Source organism: Malus sylvestris, chromosome 10, assembly GCF_916048215.2.
Source record: "Malus sylvestris chromosome 10, drMalSylv7.2, whole genome shotgun sequence".
Taxonomy (NCBI): domain Eukaryota; kingdom Viridiplantae; phylum Streptophyta; class Magnoliopsida; order Rosales; family Rosaceae; genus Malus; species Malus sylvestris.
In genome coordinates this window covers 37,907,618-37,927,707 of record NC_062269.1, presented here as the reverse complement: position 1 = coordinate 37,927,707, position 20,090 = coordinate 37,907,618, and the positions used below count along the sequence as shown (strand labels likewise).

Genomic DNA, 20,090 nt, shown 5'->3' with positions numbered 1-20,090 from the left:
TGTATTTATCAATTCGTATTTTCTTTTATAAGACAACTACCATATTCTAGACTGTATACGTGCTGCCATTCCAAATATACGCAGATAACATTCATAACAACCTCCACATAAAATTGATATAAGAGGTGGGTGATGACGTTATGTGATAGGGAAATTTAGGGTGATCGCAAAAACTGTGGGCTTCAATTGAAGGAAAGGAATCCAAAAATGGCAGCCAAATTCAATGAGAAATTATGTTCTTCACATAAATAATGGGACAATGCACAATGACTCACCTACACCTCAGGATAAGATCTAAATCAATAATACGACAACATTAATCTTAAATTTTCTATTTAACATTGATTAGTTTTGAAAAACACCGAAGAACCGCTTTGATGTTTTACATTTAAAAAAAATGATTTTCATGATACGATGCATTATTACTGTGACTTCTTGTGTCACTAATACAATACATAGTTTCTTTTCATATGATATTCATACCATTAAGTCATTGGCAATCATGTTTTCTTGAATCCTATGGTCTAAGAAACTTGTGGACTAACTCCCTTTCAATCTCAATACAACGCGGAAAGAAAATAACGGTTTAATTCAACCTTATTATTTTACTTTTTTCTCGGTTATTAGATTGATCGAACGATAAAGAATTATAATTTTACTAAACCGTAAAATTCTAAAAGATCGAGAGTAATATTATTGACACGAAACACAACCATAAGAATATACGTGTAACATGGAGATTCCTCTCCCACCTTGGAGTCCCTGTTACGGTGGATGACTTCATAAGAATCCAAAGTCCAAAGAAGTAAGTAAACCGGAAGAAATACGTGTCCTTTTTGGTCACGGAAACCAGCAGCAATGCCGACAACAACAAAAACAAAGAGGAAATGTGGACTTTGGGCATCTATATTATTAAGAAATCTGAAGAAAATTATTTAAAAATTTTGAATTTTAATTATAAAAACAAGATAAATAATATTAGAATTAATTTTTATTAAAATAAATTATATCGAAAATTTTTCGTTAAACTTTATAATATTATTACTGCCTGCTGCTACAGCATCGAACGCTGCACAGGAGTCTCTCCAAAATATTAACTCATATTTTAAATTCAATTGAATCCTCTCTCTCCTCTCATTCTCTCTCCTCTCAGTCAAAGCCCCTCCTTTCCTAGAAATTGGTGGAACAAAATATAAAGAGAGGAGAAGACAAACACCAAAGTCCTCCTCCTACTTTTCGGAAATCCACTGAGTCATCCGAGTCGCCCGGGTCCGCTTTTGCAACGCGGAATCGTCCCCCACCATTTATACAATTTCCCAAACAATCCCATTTCATTCCCTTCGAAGATTGTACAAAACCGCCAATCAAAGCCAGAGGCTTTGGATTCTTCGAGGATATTTGACTCTGCCCAGTTGCTTGTTTCTTCAAAATCTTCATGGCTTCGGCGGCGATATTCTCATCGATGCGCCGGCGGAGGTCACCTTCTCTGGAGGCGTTTTTAGCTCCGGTTGACCTCTCTGACGTGGCCCTTGTACAGACCCTTGTCTCGGTCACCGCCGAGATAGTTTCCTCCTTCTCAGACAAGTCTTTCTCCTTCCAGCGGCGGAATTCGAGGTCGCTGGTGCGGAAAGTCGAAATCTTTCTCGTGCTCTTGGAGTATCTGAGGGACTTCGGGGCTGCTATGCCGTGGACGGCGGTCATCTGCCTGAAAGAGCTCTACTTGCTGCTATACAGATCCAAAATACTCCTCGATTACTGCGCCCGGTCAAGCAAGTTGTGGCTTTTGCTTCAGAACCATCCAATTTCCGGCCATTTTCACGATTTGAATCAGGAAATTTCGACCCTTTTGGACGTGTTTCCGATGGATGACGTCGAATTGGGGGAGGACGTGAGGGAACAGATTGAGCTCCTGCAGCGACAGGCCAGGAGGGCGATGCTGTTCATCGAAGAAGGAGATGAAGAATTAAGGGTTCAGTTCTTTTCGTTCCTTGACGAATTCGAGAAGGGCCGGGTTCCTGACTCGGCCGATTTGTGGTTGTTTTTCGTTGAAAGATTGGGGATTCGAGACGCCAAGAGTTGCCGGCACGAAATCGAGTTCTTGGAGGAGCAGATTGTGAACCACGAAGGTGACGTTGAGCCCACCGTTTCGGTGCTTAATGGGTTTGTGGCATTCACTCGGTATTGCAGGTTTTTGCTTTTCGGTTTCGAAGAAGACGAGGTTGAATTGGGGATTGGGAACAATCAGAGGAAGCCCCGAAAAGGGTTGATTGCTCAGGAGATTGCGGAGACTTTTATAACGATTCCGAAGGACTTTTGCTGCCCCATATCATTGGATTTGATGAGAGAGCCAGTGATCATTGCGACAGGACAGACATATGATCGGAGTTCAATTTCGAGGTGGCTGGAAGAAGGGAATTGTACTTGTCCGAAAACAGGGCAAATGCTGCCCAGCACTCGCCTGGTTCCGAATCGGGCTTTGAGGAATTTGATCATGCAGTGGTGCACCGCTTATGGAATTCCTTACGACCCTCCAGAGTCTGCATATGCATCAGCAGACAGTTTTGCAGCTGCTTCTCCCTCTAAGGCTGCTGTTGCAGCCAACAAAGCGACCGCGGGGCTTCTCATCCAACGGCTGGAGGATGGATCACCATGCGCACAAACTATAGCTGCTCGTGAAATTCGATTGCTGGCAAAAACAGGAAGAGAAAACCGCGCTTTTATTGCGGAAGCTGGGGCAATTCCCCATCTTTGTAAGTTACTCTCGTCTCCAAACTCTGTGGCCCAAGAGAATTCTGTGACTGCAATGCTCAACTTATCAATATATGATAAAAACAAAAGCCGAATTATGGACGAAGAAGGGTGTTTGGGGTCCATTGTTAATGTTCTGAGGTTTGGGCACACGACTGAGGCGAGGGAGAATGCTGCAGCAACTTTGTTTAGTCTATCTGCAGTTCATGACTATAAGAAGAGAATAGCGGACGAGGAAGGGGGAATCGAAGCTTTGGCAGGATTGTTGAGAGAGGGTACCCCAAGAGGAAAGAAGGATGCCGTAACAGCTTTGTATAACCTGTCTACTCACACCGAAAATTGCACGAGAATGATAGAGGCTGGGGCTGTTACAGCGCTTGTCAGTGCATTAGGAAACGAAGTGGTTGCTGAGGAAGCAGCTGGTGCATTGGCATTGGTTGTCAGGCAGCCTATTGGGGCAAAAGCGGTGGCGAATGAGGACCTGGCAGTGGCAGGTTTGATAGGGATGATGCGTGGCGGGACTCCAAGGGGTAAAGAAAATGCAGTTGCAGCTTTGCTCGAGCTGTGCCGAAGCGGTGGAACTGCTGCAACTGAGATGGTAGTTAAGGCACCAGCTTTGGCAGGGTTACTTCAGACGTTGCTTTTTACTGGTACAAAGCGGGCAAGAAGAAAGGCAGCTTCTCTTGCTAGGGTGTTCCAAAGGTGTGAGAATGCTGCAGCAATGCATTTTGGTGGTCTCGGCGTGGGATATGCACTTGCAGGTAACTCAGCTGCGAATAGGGATTCGAGTTTCGTAGGTGAGGTCTCCGTGCCGCTGTCCATTTCCGTGCCTGTTTTGTAGTGGTAACATCAACCCTAGATTTATAGTCGTCCTTGCTTATATGTGTTCCCATTTTTGTTGGAAATATTTACACATTCTTTCATTGAAATTGGAGGTCATAAAGAAGTTACAAAAGTATCGTATTTACTGTGATTTTAGTGAATACTTTGTGTTGTCGAGCTTCTAGTGTAAATTAGTATACATTGTAATGTCGAATGATTTGGCAAACGAAAACAGAACGTGTTCAGAAAAATTGCAAGACCATTACAAATACATTGATAAACTGCAGTTTGAGGTGTTGTTTGGACGGTCTGAACGAATACACTGCGCTCTATTTTGGGCTAAGTCTCCCGTTAGCTCTAAGTACTGTTTTGTCTTTTGAATAGGGACGTACGTTGTAATGCCATAGGAATGCTTCTGAATTTGATGCTAGGGGTCACATTTGAAGTTTCTGCCTAATCTTTATGTACTCAAATTTGAAGTTTGATCTAGACTGAGAATGCAGAGACTGATACTGCCACTATTACATACAACGAATAAAAAATGATAAATTCACGTACAAATGCGGAGGGCCTGTTCAAGACCTTTAAGAATAGTTAAAAGCGCTTACCGACAATAAAAAATGCTTCTGATTACGGTTGGTGCAAAAACTTAAAAGCGCAAAGGGATAATAGAAGCCTTTCAAGTCGCATGCATTTGAATATTCAGAAAGTGAAAGTCATTTGATGTTTCTGTTACTTTAAGATCCATATCTACCGAGTAGGATTTTTTCCCGTTCAAATTATTTCCCCTGCCCTCTCCTCCTTTCTTACTCTCCTCTATCTCTCTATAAAGTCAACACAAAATGTTAACGTGGCTTAATCGTGACCATTTAAATAAGAGTAGACCAAAGAGGAGGAGAATTTGGACGAGAGAGAATTCTACTCTCGTATTTACACGCGGTAGGCAGCTTAGTTGTTGAAAGGTCTGAAGAATTGCATGGAAGAGTGTAGAGGAAAGGGACGAAGATATTTCCTCATTGGGGAAATATCTGGAGACTAGAAGTAGTGGTTATTCGTCCGTGATGTAAGAGTGGACATAATCTCTTCATTCAATTGTTTGATTGACCAAATGCCAAGTTTGGTAAGGTTTCATCTATGCCATGGATTCTTATCAGCCAAGCATTAGTCACACAGTCAAGCGTCACATCACTATTCTGGTACACTCTTTAATCCTTCCTGATAGCAATTGGATTCGAGTGTCGGAAGCTGAACCAAGAAAGCCAAAATCGCTATAATCTTATCGTTTTCGTTGAGTTGTTTCGAGCACCTTGGGTGAGATAAAGTTTGGATGGGCGTTAGGCAACCACTAAAGTCTGTTGGAAAATTCCACTTGGAAGCAGAATCTTGTCTGTAATCGAGAGCTTTTGTATGGCAACTGTGTGTAGTGGAGGAGGAAGCATGCCTTTCACTAAGGCAATCCCACCTACTTGTTTGTTACTGTCGGATTGAAAGGAAGGGAAAGTAATCAAAGTTGATGCACCAAAAGGCTCCATTTATTTTGTGGTTAGAGGAGACCGTACTTTAACAAGGTTGTCTGATTAGGTCAATTTTTATATTGAGTAAAATCGAATAAGATTCAAAATATAGCAAATCTCATATTTTTTGTGAAAAGTACTTACAAGTGACGTAATAAGACATCCTACCGAAGTTTTTCTGGCCGAGGCCAAATCAAAGCAGTTGCATTAGTAATGATAGTTTCTAATGATAAATAGCACAACATCCATATTGCTTCCAGCTTATACCCCATTTTCTTGGTCCTCTTTCTTGACTTGTTTTAAACAAATGAAAAAAAAAATCACCGCTAATAGACAAGATGATAATAAAAAACAAAAATGACGGGCTAGGTTTTAAAGGAGTTGCTCAACTTGAACTTTATTGGGTCCCAATTAAAAATCTAAATAGAAGTGGCAAATTAACTCTTTAGATTATTAATGGGTACTCGTTAAAATCAGTTTAATTTGATATCACTATAATATAGAGGTGAGATTAGTAGTGGTGATGATGTAAGGCAAAATCAAACTAAATGAGTTTTAATAACAATTCAATGAGTTGTTTTGCCACCTCTAGATCCAAAGATCCCAACTCATTGGTTAAAACCCAATTACAGTATGATACATATAAATAAAAAAAGGGTTAAAACCTTAAAAGAAATTCATATACATTATAGATGTGGGTTAGGTTAGTTGATCAGGGTAGTACTCGCTCCGTTATATTCAAGTTCGATTTCTCCTCTTGTAAATTTAGATTAAAGTAATGTTTATGCATATGTTAAACTATGATTTGTCTATAAGGGAAAATGTAGTAGACTATTTTCTATTTGGTAATAGCATAGGAATATCACTTTGTGTTTTTCTTCTCCATCCATTTGGCAATGCCCACGTGGATGACAATGTGCACAGTGGAGGAGTGGTTCTCTTCTTCACCTTCAAAACAAAGCAACCCCACTGGTTTTGTTCCATTTGTTCATGATTTGGACTGCCTGGACGGCAAGAAAAGTCTTGAATTCTTAGTACAATTTAATTGATACATTGCCTCCAAGGCAGGAAGTCTTGGGTTTTGGAGAAAGAATTGTAGTTTTTAGTCTCGGTCGAGTCACAAGTTTTTAACCTTGTATTTGGATTAGTGTATTTATATATATAATTAGGTTATTATAAGATAGAATTAATGTCTTTCTGTGTAGCCGGCATATTATATACAATATAACATGGTTGAAACGTGAATGTTGATTTCTCAGTGTTGAACAAGACAAACAGAATATTAACACGTTGTGTTATTAATTCAATTGTTATAATATGGGTGATCGACGAATTTATGTTTTAGGAACAATGTAATTAATAAAATACATAAACAAATTGTAACATTACGTGACTGAATAACCGCCGTACGAAAGAAAGAAGGGGTTATAATGCCTTGAGAGTCTTTGACCATATCAATACTCAACAGGAGCATTGTTATTGACTTTGAATATGCTAAGAAATGCAACCAAAAGGGTCGAAATTCAATTTTAAATTGCAGGCATGACTTAGTGACTTTGAATCGGTTGAGAAATTTTCCTGGCCGGGAGTTTTACGGTAGGGAAACAACAGTTCTAGACGAGAACAGTATTCTCGTTGAATTTAATACAAGCAACTTAAAAAACGAGATCTTGTGTATCAAAAAATTCGTTGACATTGTCCTACTAAGATAAAAACTTACATGTAATCAAGGGATAGATATCTGTTATGAGAGTTATAGGAACAGATGTCCCATCACAAGCTAGTTATGTGAGAATGCGAGGACAAAAGTCCTACATTGGAGAGGACCTAACTATGCAAAGGTTTATAAGAGGTTGAACTACTCTTCATATTGCTAATTGGTTTTATGGTAGAACCTCAATTTTCTTCATGATATCAGAGAAGATTGGCTCATTTGTGTCGCCAAAAGCCACATGTACTATACGTCAACGAATTTATGTTATCCGCTTGTTAAGCTTGATCGCCACAAGATTATTCATATGCATTCTAACTTGAGCAAGACCAAGTTTAGGAGCCCAATCCTGATGTGGGTTAGCAATTCTCATGTTTGGTTCCCTCCCAAATTTCAGATCAGTCCAGCCCAATTCGACCAATTCAGAGCCCTTTTTGCATTCAACTAGTCTGCCCAGTGGCCCACTGTACTAATCTTTTTGACCAAACTGAATAAAAGATACAAAATTCAGGACCAAAGGCAAAGCAACAAAGCAAAAGGTAGGAATAGTGTATATGACCAAACAGATTGCTTAAGGGAAGGGATCCTTATTTTTTGAAAAAAATAGGGATTAGGTGTGGGGCCCACTACACATCGAATTTCAACGATCCGAACCGTCTATTTTGTTAGTCTCAATTCATAGATCATCCTTGCAAAAATTCAATTCAATCCGAAACCGTTTGCCTATTTAATTATCAAGATCAAATTTCATTTTTTCTTATATAACAAAGTATTCGTTCATTTCTTTGAACCCAATTATATGTCTTAAACATTTCCGATTTAGCTAATATTTTGCAAGGATGATCTATGAATCGAGACTAACAAAATAGACGGTTCGAATTATTGAAATTCGATGTGGAGTGGGCCCCACACCTAATCCCCATTTTTTCAAAAAATAGGGATCCCTTCCCTTAAGCAATCTGTATGACCAAAAAGGACACACAGATTTATGTGCCCCAAACAAAACCCAAACCACATAAAAATAAATAAATGGACAACGTGTATGACGAGTTTGATAACTAATTATGTCACATGTGCCCGTTCGGTAGAATATTTCAATTTCCCATCCCCTAATAATGTTGTATTAAAAAAGCCTAGTAAATGTCTATGACAAGGGAAAAACCTGATTAAGCATGCAATCTCACCGTTCGTATACAATCTTATATGTGTTTTTAGTCACGTGATGATATAAATGAATGCATAGTTATTTAGAATCAGAAGCATCTAAGAATTTTTCCAGACAATTACACTTAGTCATCAAAGTGAGCTATATATCGTTGTATACACTAAATAATCTTTGATCACAAGAGAAAAATTGATGTTTGCTTGACTAGAAAAATTCAGTAGTACACGTGATCGGACTATCTACACAAGTTTTCTCCTTTCTAACCGCATAATTGCTCATCAACTTGCTTTCAATTGAGTTAGTATCTAACTTTGTAATAAGTTGTAATAAATGAATTGTTCTATAGCAAATCAAATTCAAGAATATGTAGTTTTCATGCATTAATGAATGTGAAGCTGCTCCAATTTGTGGAGAAAATTTTCCATGTACAAGAAACATCGTTCGGTACATCAAATGTTATAATACAAGTAATTGATTTTTTTTTAAAATATCTATGACACTTGGTCGTGTTTCCGGTACAGGAAAAAATCTCTCCAATTTGTGGTGGGGTTAATGCAAATATGCTGTGATGGGCAGAGACAACACATAATTGCTTCTCCTTTTTATCCCAATAAGGAGGCACAAAAGTAAGGGAAAAAGTGGGTGAGTGGTCACAAGATTTAGGGCGGGCCTTTCTTTTGAAAAACAAATCCGGAAATACACTACCCATTACCCACACCCACCCACGTTCCTATTAACCATCCCTCCCTCCTTCCTCTAAAGCTCCTACAGCCCTACAACTTGATCAATCTTCCTTCTCTGCAACTCCAAACAGTCCAAATTCCCTTTTGGAATTCAGATTTTCAGTGGAATTTAATCATGAAGTGGGGTACCAAAAAGCAAAAGAATCCACCTACTTCTTCTTCTTCTTCTTCTTCAAAGCCTTCTCTGATCTCTCATGTCTTTCCAAGTTCATGGCTTTCCAAGTTCAAGCACAAGAGTGGGAATTCGGAACCGAAACCCAGGAAGGGAAACCGGAAAGGGAAGCAGAATTCTCCGCCTTTGGATTTGCCAAGGTGTGGTAGTCATGGTGGTGGGAGGTTTCATGGCGTGGATGATGACGAGGATGATGCGTTTTGGAGGCTGTCTTTTGGGGAAGATAGTGCTGAAGGGAAGAACGACAGGGGGGTTTTGAGGTCGGTGCGGTACGATTCGAACGATGAGTTTGATGTTCGGAAATCCATTTGTGGAGGGTTTCAAAAGAGTGGTAGAAAAGTGGAGGGAAGAGAAGGGTCTCAGAAGTTGATGGGCATGCATAAACCTGGGACTGCTAAAGACTCGAAATGGATGAAGAACGGAGGAGTTTTCGGAACGGAGGAATTCGAACGAGAAGCAGTTAAGAAAGAATACAGATCAACAGGTTCTGTGAGAAATGATGTACTGGAAATGTTAGCAGCAGTAAAGAATCAAGATTTATCTTCACGGAATTCGAGAACTTCCGGTCTGGAAACAATTGAGGAAGAGGCTTTGAACCCGGAGACTGCAGAAGAAAAACAGAGTTCAGATTGGCAGAGATTGAAAGAAAGGAAATTGGAACAGGTGAAGTCGAAGGGCGAGAAACACCGGAAATCTCTCTACATAAGCAGGGAATTGCAGAGGAGAAGGACAAGGAGAAGTTGCAAAGTCAGAGTCTGTTCTCCGCGGACAGCTTCAAGGGTCGAAATCTGCAAAGTGAAGGCTCTCGAAGACATGACGAAAGCCAAACTGAAGACTGAAAGTGAGGCTAAGGAGAGAGCGGTACAGCAGGTAAGAACAGGGTTGAACAGCTTTGCAGTGGTGAAGTGCTCATTCGAACCACAGAAGGACTTCAGAGACTCCATGGTTGAGATGATTGTGGAGAAAAAGATAACACAGCCGGAGGATCTGGAAGAGCTCTTGGCTTGTTACCTGACCTTGAATTCCAACGAATACCATGATCTCATCATCAAGGTATTCCGGCAGGTATGGTTTGACATGAACCGGACCTGTTTCGGTACTGAACTACAGAATGAACAATATGGCAGCGACTAATTTCTCTTTAGCTAATGATAGCAAAACTTGTAGCCAAATTGTAAAAGAGATAACACTACTACTTTTCTAATTCTAATTGCTCTTACTGCTTCAAAATTTGTGAAAGTTAACTAAGCAATGCAAATGTAGAATTACAATGTGTGTAAGATGCACAAATGTGGGGAAGATGAAGGTGGTAAAACCCAGTTTCAATCCTCAAACCCCGCAAAAATTCATACGGTTCTTCAAATCAAAAGTAAAAATGCTACTTATCGCGAGGAACCTACAACCACAGGGAACTTAGTCAAAACAGGAGATGCATAATAAGGCTGTAAACAATCATTTCACATGAGTTCAGAATTATGTATTTCCCACAACTAGTCGTGTCACATGAAGATATCCTCAGCAAAGAATATAAATTCTATAAAAAATAAGCAATTACTCGAGCTGAAGACCCTTCGTTGAACTATCCAGTCAACCAAACACCAGATGCCCAGTTGGAATGAAACGGAATTAAGATCATTGAGCTTCAAAGCAACTGGGTTAACAGACTCGTGTGCACAGCCATATGAAGCGCAGCAAATTGTCTAATAACAAAAGTTAACGTGGATGAAAATCTGTGAATTGTTGATTAACGTACATGGCCATCACAAGGAGAGCGGGATTAAAAGCACGTAAAATTCAGACATAAAAATAATTAAATGATGTTGTATAAGTTTATAGGTATAAGAATAGTAATTAGAATATAAAGATAATGAAGAAGAAAATGAACTCAAAACACAGAATATCTATATATAGCCAGAACAAAGTATTCATACCTAAATTTATACCGGAATAAAAGAACTAGTAATATCAGGTTTTCTCTACTGGAGTAAGATGCCCCATCTGTTCTGTAAGGTTATTTACATTCCTCATATTCCACCACAACATACCATGATCACCAGGTTTGCTGTCATTCGTTTTACCATCGGAATCCTTTCTTTCAATCAGAACTTCCTGTGCTCCCGATGTACCAGGATTCTCTGTTAAGAACTGTTCCCAAAATATGTCATTGACCCCGGTGGGTGCAGAAGCAGTGGTTCCAGCTGGTTTTTCTTTAGCCGTTTGTTGTGTCAAGGCGGTGGTGGGTGCAGAAGCAGCAATTCCAGCTGTTTGTTCTTTCGAGGATTGTGATGCAGCAGGCTTGGGAGCAACAGAAGCGGGGGGTTCAGCATTCATGTCAATTCCAGGGGATTTTGACCGAATGTCAGCATTCAGTTGTATGGAAGACAGAGCTGTGCTTTCGTTACCACTTGTAGATTCATCCGCCTCTCGGTTTGAACCAACCTGGACGTTATTGTGACCAACATCATGAATGGTATCTTCCCAAAATGTTAGGAAAGACTCCAACTGCTCCAACTTTTCCGTACCCCCATTTTCTCTAATTACAGCTTGTGAAGTAACCATCTGATTATATCCACTGTTAGCATCATCGAAGGACCAACTGATTCTTGGCAACCTTCTCTTTCGCTCACGGACTTCTAACTGCGGAACAGGATTGGAGGCAATCCCCGGTTTCTGCAAAACCCTAGCCACGAAAGCCGCCATGCTTTGCTGCTGCTTTTCCATGTGTTGCAAACGGTCCATCAAGAACTGCATCTGCAACTCCAATCCATGCCGCTCCTGCTCATGCCTCTGTACCTCCACACCAAGGCGTTCTTTCTCATGTTTAAGCCTCTCGATTTCATCCTTCATACTCTGCCGTTCAGCTTCGGACAATGAAGTCCCTTGCCCTGGGACTTGAAGATTCTGCAAAGAGTGGCTGTGCACCGGCTTTCGCCTACGGATCTTCTTCATAATGTGTGGCTGACCTCTAATAAAATCGTCATTGGCGAATTCCCATTGCTCCGGATCAATTTTTCTAAAACCCTAATGTAATAATTCAAATCATTTTAAGCAACTAAAACTACAAACATACCATAAATGCGTATACACCAATGTCAAACAACAGAAGCAAAAGAAAGCAAGCTGAAACTGAAACTGAAGCGGAATCGAGTTAAAAACTCGATTGACTTACGTAGGTATTGAGCTGCCTGATGAAGCTAGAGAAGTTGTTGTGCTTGAAGAACTTTGGCAGCAAATCTCTAGCGAACTCCGGCGGATTCCAAACAATGAAGCTCTTATTACTGGCACTCCATGACACAATTGAATCTGTTGAAGCATCATCTACCATCTCATATGTCTTGGAAAGGAAAGGAGGCAGCGAACTCGTGCCACCTTGAACTTCCTCCATCCTAATCAATTGATTCAATTCCCCACAACCCAAATCAAAACCCTGAACTAAATCAACAACCCCATCACGGAAACTCTAAAATCCCAGAAAGTTCAAATCCTTCAAGCTCCCTTGTATATGCAGGACCAAAACTCCAATCCGAAAACCTCGAGTTTACATGCTTTCAACCCGAAAAACGAAACTTTCCAATGAATTAAGGTTAGCTAAATGATCAACCACTCCTCATTTCTCAAAGCTCTAATATTCTTGAAAATCATATCCTTCAAGCTCACTTGGTATATGCAGGACCCAAAAATCGATTCGAAATCCTCAAATTTACATTTTTCAACCCAAAAACGAATCTTTCCAATGAATCAAGAGCACCCGAAAACCCCCCACAAAACTCTAAAATCCCAGAAGAAAAATAAAATCCTTCAAGCTCACAAAAACTCGATTCGAAAACCTCAAATTTTACATTATCTCAACCCAATAACGAAACTTTCCAATATCAATGGGACCCAAAACCCAGCTGAAGACCCTTCAAAAGAGAACCTTCCAAGACCTCAACTTTACATTGAATCAGATGAACCCAAATGAAAATCGCATTGAATTTTCAACTGGGGACTCGAAATTCAACCAAATAAAAATACCCCAAATGGGGACGACTGAAAATTCTGGCTAATTACCAGAAGTCGCAGTTCAGTCAACCCCGAAGAAACGGAAACAAGAATCCAGCAATTGACCAAAATCAAATCTCTCAGATAAGTTTTCAACTCTGATTTATTTAGTTGGAGAATTCGAAACAAAATCGCATTTTTGACGAGTCGTTTTGCAGCTCGTTGGAACAGTTTCCGGAAACGAAACTACAGTTTCAATTCGCATTCTTTGAAAAGTCGGGAGGTTTGAAAAACTAAAAAAATTAATGGAACGGAAGGCTTGAAGCGAAAGCAACGAGAAGTTGATAAGAATAGAGGGGGTCAGTAGTAGGAAGTTGCAGAGAGGAGAGAGAGGGTGATTGGCTTTGGGCGAGCAAATTCGACTGCGAAGCCCCCAAAAACGATTCGAATGGGCCGAATATTTGGGGATCCTTGTTTTCGAAACCCGTACAGAATTTTATTTTTCCCAAGGATTTCATTATTTTATTCACTAGAAAAATAATTTAAGACAAAGAGACAAAACATTTTAGATTAATGCTAACTGACCTCTTTAAAAATAGGATTATAAGACCACCTTCAATAGTGATCTAAAATTTAAAAATATTTAATCCATAAATAGTTTTTCTGCTTCAATTCTTTTGGCTTAAAATTTTAGCCCGAGATTATCAAAGAATGAATTAAGGCTAATTTAAAAAAATATTATGTAAACTATCCTAAATTAATTATAAGAACATTGTAACCTTAAAATATTTAAATTCCGATAAATTTTGAAAAATCACTAAATTAATACATGAAAATCATGATAAACCACATAAACTTAATACAAATGACAATTAATAAACCACATAAACTTAACAACAAAAAAAGACAGTTAAGAAACCACATAAACTTAATACAATCGAAAACTCATAAACTTAATAATGATATCCACCATCTTGACTTGGTGATGGACTTGGATGATAGTCTTGAGATAAATCGTCATCTTGAAATATACTCCTTATGGCATTCCTTCGTAAAATATCATTTTGCTTACCACGTAAGTATTTCTTCCTCTCTAGAGTGTATTTGTCGAGGTCCTCCATCATCAAATTAATTTCGAACCTTTCTTGCTCCCTATCCCCTTGTTCCTTCATGGCCAAACGCATTTGGGCCGATTCTTCTTGCCGAGAGATATGGTTTTCATTCATTCTTACTATTTCGCTAGCAAATTGTGCACGTATCGGATCTTGGGACTTCCCTTTTCTCTTTGCTTCCTTTTGCTTGTCTCTACCCAAAGGCCTTACAAAAGAAGAAGTTGGGGTTATTTGTTCGACACCTTCATTGTCGGAAAAATTCACACCTTCATTGACATCATTTGGGGTGGGGCTTCACTATGAAATAATCTTCCCCATTGTTGGTCCGCATCGGTTCCCCACCTTGGACAATCCTTGAGGATGTTCCAAGCATGATGCAACTTAAAAGCTTGATTTTTGTGTGTAGTTCTTGTCTTGTAAATTGTCATTGCTTTGTCACCCTATGCAACAAATACATAAAAACAATTAGTTGCAAAATACTATTATGTACATGACAAATAAAATATCAACAAAGAAACTCACAATTTTTGAGGCGCCCCTTCCACTAGGCATGTCAACCATGGCTTTCTCCAAGCTCCCTTCCACAAAGTGCACACTTTGTTGATAATTTTCCACTGATCATAAACACCACCAGCTTCCATTCGACCGGCGTTGGAGTTTTCATGGAACTTATCAACGATTTTATCCCACAAAACCTTTCTATTTTGATTCGTGTCGACGGCACCATCTTCGCTAATAGAAATCCATGTCAAACATAAAGCAATATCTTCGTCAATAGTCCAATTACGACCTCTCACATGCTCTTTTGCCATCTTGAAAATTTTGGAAATGAGAAGAAATGGTAGAAAGAAAAATTAGAAGAATTGTAGGAGAAAAGTGAGTTTTGTATGGATGTTTGAACAAATACATAGGTATTTATAGAGTTTTTGATTGAATTTTGAGGTAGATAATTTTTTTAAATTATTTTAGCCGTTGGATTTTAATTTGGACCGTTAGATCTTTTTTTTTTTTATCGTTAGATTTGATTATATTCGATCTAAGCCAATGGTTACATACAAAACTTGACAAACCGGGGGGACACACCCACTTGGGTGGGGTCCACCTCGGTTGAATAAAGGTTGAAGGCCTTGCGTGTTGTGCGTGAAGCAAGTGACAGAGGGCAATTGGGCTTCACAGCCCATGTTTCAGTCACAGAAATTGGGGTCCACTCCAATTTGTGGCCTAAACTTGGGCTGGTATTTGACCTCCATTTGGGTTTTAGGTTTTAGGTTAATTTTAGGTCATGGGTTGGAGTGGATTTTTTTTTGGGGGGGGGGGGGGGGGGAGGGGAATTATAGGTTTTAACCCATTATTGGAGTTGGTCTAAATAAACTATTTGACGTCGCATGTTTTTTACACAGTATTTTATAATGTTGGCATAAAAAATAAATTAAATTATGAGATGGCAGAGGGTCTTTCTAGAGAGTCCCCTTAGCATTTCTCTACATTTTAAGTGCATTTATATAATCGTGAAAGTAATGAATGTATAAGATTTGGTTTTTTAATCTCAGTAGTATATTTTGCTCTGTATTAAATGTAAGTTTTTGAATCTCACTCGTACATTTCACGTTGTATTAAATCTAGACTTTTTCGAATTGTTACAAATCTTCATCATTAAAAAGTGGGAAAAGTTGATTGGATTTTGAAGTCACTACACACATTCAATTTTTTCACATTACTTTTTTTTTTAGTACAACGATATATTTTATACTACAAGGACGGAGAGTTCGATTAAGCCACACAATGGACAACCTAATTTAGTATCCAATTTGACATCTACAAGATTCGAACCTAAGATCTCTCACTTACAAATGAAGATGAATATCATCATACCGTAGTACTGAGTGGTTTCACATTACTTATTTGAGTATTCGGATTAAGTTAGCTTTCAGACAGATGTTTGGAGACGATCTTGCTACTGTGTCATTTTGTCTCAACAAAGAGTGCTGACACACATGCTTTAGTGGCGTATTTGCCACCAATTGGAGCTACGCAAGACACTGTTTGTTTAATAAAATAAAGGGAGTATTTTTGCTCACCACCATTTAATATGGTGTATACTCACCATCCTATTTATCACCGTTAGATGAGTTTGAATTTCGAGATTCGTATAGTGAACATGCATAAATCTCAAAATTCAAACTCATCTAACGGTGATAAATAGGGTGATAAGCATTACCACCACTTGAGGGTGATGAGCAAAAATGCACTCTAAAATAAATAAAGAAGACGGTTTTTCAAAGAAAAGGCGATTATCTTCTAACCTCTACCGTACATGTGGTTTGACGATACGCCACTACCACACGTTGGTTAGATAAGTACAAACATGTGTATTTATTTAATCTCACTGTTTAACATTGAGTTATGTGTCAATATTATAAAACATTGTATAAAAAAAAATGAGGTGGCAGAAAGTCTATGGAGAGTTTCAACTTTGAGAGAGTTTCCTTAACGTTTCTCTTGTCATTAGTTAGCAAACTCAATCATCATGCTAGCTTCTCGAAAAATATATTTAAAATTATGACGAATTTTCTTAAAAGTTGTGACGTATTTTATTAAAGAGAAATGCTAAGAGACTCTTTTAAAAGTGAGACTCTCTACTACCTCATGTTTTGTGGCACACTATTTTATAATATTAGCATGAGAATTTGTAAAAAACATAAGGTAGCAGAGAGTCTATAAAGAGTCTCACTTTTATGATGTTGGTATATCCTTTTATGCCAGTCATTCTTTGAAAAAAGGAAAGAGAAATGCTAAGGAGACTATCTCAAAAGTGGGACTCTCCATAGACTTTCCGTCACCTCATATTTTTGGTACAATCTTTTATAATGTTAAGACAATAATTGTGAAAAAAAAAGTAGTGGAGAGTCCGTGAAAAGTCCTACTTTGAATAGTCTTCTTATCATTTCTCTTTCTCGAATGAGAAAACATATTGGCCCATGAGGCATCGGCTTAAACATAACGTAGAAGTTTGTAAAGTAAGAGATTATTATTGTCCAAATAGCAAGTTGACAATTGACAAATTGCAGGTTTCTCATTTATATATTTTTACAAACTTCTAAATTATAGTTTTAAGCTATAGCCAATTTAGGATTACATCATATAAATCACATCAAAACTTTATAAACTCAACAAAACAATACTATCAAAATCATATCATCGATAATTAACCATTTTTTAGAGATTGCAAGTGTTGTTGGAGAGTTGAATAATAAATTAAAATTATGAATAAGTTGAATGTTCAATTTGTTTCAGTGTAACAAAAATCATATCAAGATTAACAAATTATGAATATCATACATGTGGATGCGATTCTATCTAATCAAACAATTATGAATAACTATGTGATTATACGTATGTACATACTAAAGTAGAGGCAACTTCATCTATCTAATCAAACAATTATGAATAACTACGACAAAATAGTAGTAGTAGAGAGTCCTTGAAAAGTCCTACTTTAAATAATCTTCTTATCATTTATCTTTCTCAAATGAGAAAACATATTGACCCATAAGGCATCGGCTTGGACATAACGTAGAAGTTTGTAAAGTGAGATTATTATTGTCCAAATAGCAAGCTGACAATTGACAAATTGCAGGTTTCTCGTTTATATATCTTTACAAACTTCTACGTTATAATTTTAAGCTATACTCCAATTTAGGATTACATCATATAAATCACATCAAAACTTTATAAACTCAACAAAACAATACTATCGAAATCATATCATCGATAATTAACCATTTTTTAGAGATTGCAAGTGCTGTTGGAGAGTTGAGTAATAAATTAAAATTATGAATACGTCGAATGTTCAATTTGTTTCAGTGTAGCAAAAATCATATCAAGATTAACAAATTACGAATACCATACATGTGGATACGATTCTATCTAATCAAACAATTATGAATAACTACGTGATTATATATATGTACATACTAAAGTAGAGGCAACTTCATCTACAAAAACAATGTTCTGTATGAAAGATAATCTTCTTACCAAAGTGTAAATGCAGATCAATACTTGAGTTAATTATTATCTAACATTATAGTTTTGTATTCACAACGTAACAATATCAACACAAAAAAGTGATTTTCACAATGTCTCTTGACTCTACTTACACATAGTGCAAGACGCTAATAGGAGATTGCAGAAATCGCCCCTCTATCCATACATACCCTAAACACCACCCAGCTTACAAAGTGGCAGAAACCACCGGATGCGATACGAAAAAAACCAGTGTTGAGAAAGCGAGCACGAGGCAGAGGGCCAGAGGGATGGCGAGCCTGGCCCGCCCCCATCAGTGAGAAGCCGAAAGACTAGCTAATTTGGAAGGTGGTGCACAGCAGATATTTAGGGGCCCCACAAAAAGCTCACCACCTCCTCTGCTTGGATGTGAATCATGTCAGTCAGCTGTCAGTCATACATATTTGGATCACCACCCGGTCCCCCCCCAGCATTTGTCACGTGAACCTCCCAAACAGAACACTGGACACTAGTCCAGTCAGTGCATGGCGGATCACGCTTCATACAGTGCACCCCCAATCCAAAGTACCTACCAACACCCTAACAAACTCAACTCACACGTCACACATCACACACACTGACACACACACACACACACAGAGTACTGACAAAAGACAAAAGTACTGGCTGCAAACTCAAAGAAAGAGAGAGAGAGAGAGAGAGAGAGAGAGAGAGACTTCCCATAGCCACCGCACGCCGGCATGCAACCCCGGCCCCGCCGCTTTAAACTGCCCCCCCCATCCATAATCAAATCATTTACCTTCTCATCTTCGACTTTTTATGCGCCACGCTTCCAACCTAGGTAACCTAGGCTACGGTTTAGTGGCTAATTACACGATAACGGGTAAAAAGATTCTTCAAAGTGTAATTCTTTATAGATTATCTGTTATTTTATATTGATGACATAATATTTTATAATGTTGGTTTTAAAATTGACGTTAAACTGTAAAGTGAGGTGATAGAGAGTTCATAAAGATTTCACGTTAAGAAAGTCTCATTCACATTTCTCATTACACTATTACTTCTACTCCTAGTCTAATTAAAGCGTTGTTCATAACCCGTTTACCGGTCACTAATTTATAATCGTTAATGTATTGCAAAAGTTGTATGAATTAACATTAGCATGTGCAGATAAACAACTAACTACAAAACATCTTAACTCACGATCCAAAATGTAGTGAGTAAAAGGAGAGAAGATATGGTGAAATGAGCGACACGAGCCAAAATGAGGAGAGTGAGAAAATTAATATGCTTAATATCGGGTGGATTGTTGCCCACTTGAGCTACCAATTAAAGACAATCGCTCGTTGTTGTTAACATTTCAAACAGTCACTATTTTGGATAGTGTTAACAATTCGTTTGTAGTCTAAACACTGCGTGTTCTTACTATTACACCATGTACTCATACTATGCAAAGATTGTCGTGTAATATATATTATAACACATCGATTACGTACTCATACTTTTCCCACCCGTAGGTTTGTGCATGCTCAAATTTATTTGAAGGTGTTCAAACCCTTAACTCACTCATAGTTTGGCCTTTAATATGTCGGTACTGGTTGAAATTGAAGCCTAGTCCAACACTCCAATTAGTGTGACCTAGAAAAGATCAGGGCCAGTCAATTGTAAGATTGGTCAAGAACACAAGATGTATCGTGGTTCACCCCAATGTTTGGGCTACGTCCACATTAATGTTGATATTGTTTCACTTTGAATGATGAATATACAAGAAGGCTAGAGGCAGTGTGCTCTCTAGCCTATTTTATGTGTGCTCTCTTCCCATGGCCTAAACCTTGACCTCCTCTAATGAGGAGAGTGAGGAGTCCTTTTATAGAATAAGGGCTCATCACTTATTACATATTTGCCCATTCATTTATTACATAATTACACTTGAATCCCCCGAGTATTTATACGAAGTCTAAATACGGATGCCCTAAGTATGGTACAAACAGTCACTATTTTGGATAGTGTTAACAATTCGTTTGTAGTATGAACACTGCGTGTTCTTACTATTACACCATGTACTCATACTATGCAAAGATTGTCGTGTAATATATATT

General features: G+C 38.4%; 3 protein-coding genes across 3 annotated transcripts; 2 read left to right on the top strand and 1 right to left on the bottom strand.

Annotated features, from left to right (window-relative positions):
• The first annotated feature begins 1,196 nt into the window (after positions 1 to 1,196).
• Positions 1,197 to 3,821, top strand: LOC126586316 (U-box domain-containing protein 17-like). Its single transcript, XM_050251125.1, has one exon. It carries the CDS (start codon positions 1,436 to 1,438, stop codon positions 3,587 to 3,589), a length of 2,154 nt encoding a protein of 717 aa, XP_050107082.1. The 5' UTR covers positions 1,197 to 1,435; the 3' UTR covers positions 3,590 to 3,821.
• A 4,732-nt stretch (positions 3,822 to 8,553) lies between these two features.
• Positions 8,554 to 10,146, top strand: LOC126587433 (transcription repressor OFP5-like). Its single transcript, XM_050252502.1, has one exon. It carries the CDS (start codon positions 8,819 to 8,821, stop codon positions 10,007 to 10,009), a length of 1,191 nt encoding a protein of 396 aa, XP_050108459.1. The 5' UTR covers positions 8,554 to 8,818; the 3' UTR covers positions 10,010 to 10,146.
• Positions 10,147 to 10,755: 609 nt separating this feature from the next.
• On the bottom strand, positions 10,756 to 13,317 carry LOC126587432 (heat stress transcription factor A-4c-like). The gene is made up of 2 exons (XM_050252501.1): positions 12,045 to 13,317; positions 10,756 to 11,896 (listed from the first exon to the last, which is right to left on the bottom strand). Exons 1-2 carry the CDS (start codon positions 12,258 to 12,260, stop codon positions 10,841 to 10,843), a joined length of 1,272 nt encoding a protein of 423 aa, XP_050108458.1. The 5' UTR covers positions 12,261 to 13,317; the 3' UTR covers positions 10,756 to 10,840.
• Positions 13,318 to 20,090: the final 6,773 nt, after the last annotated feature.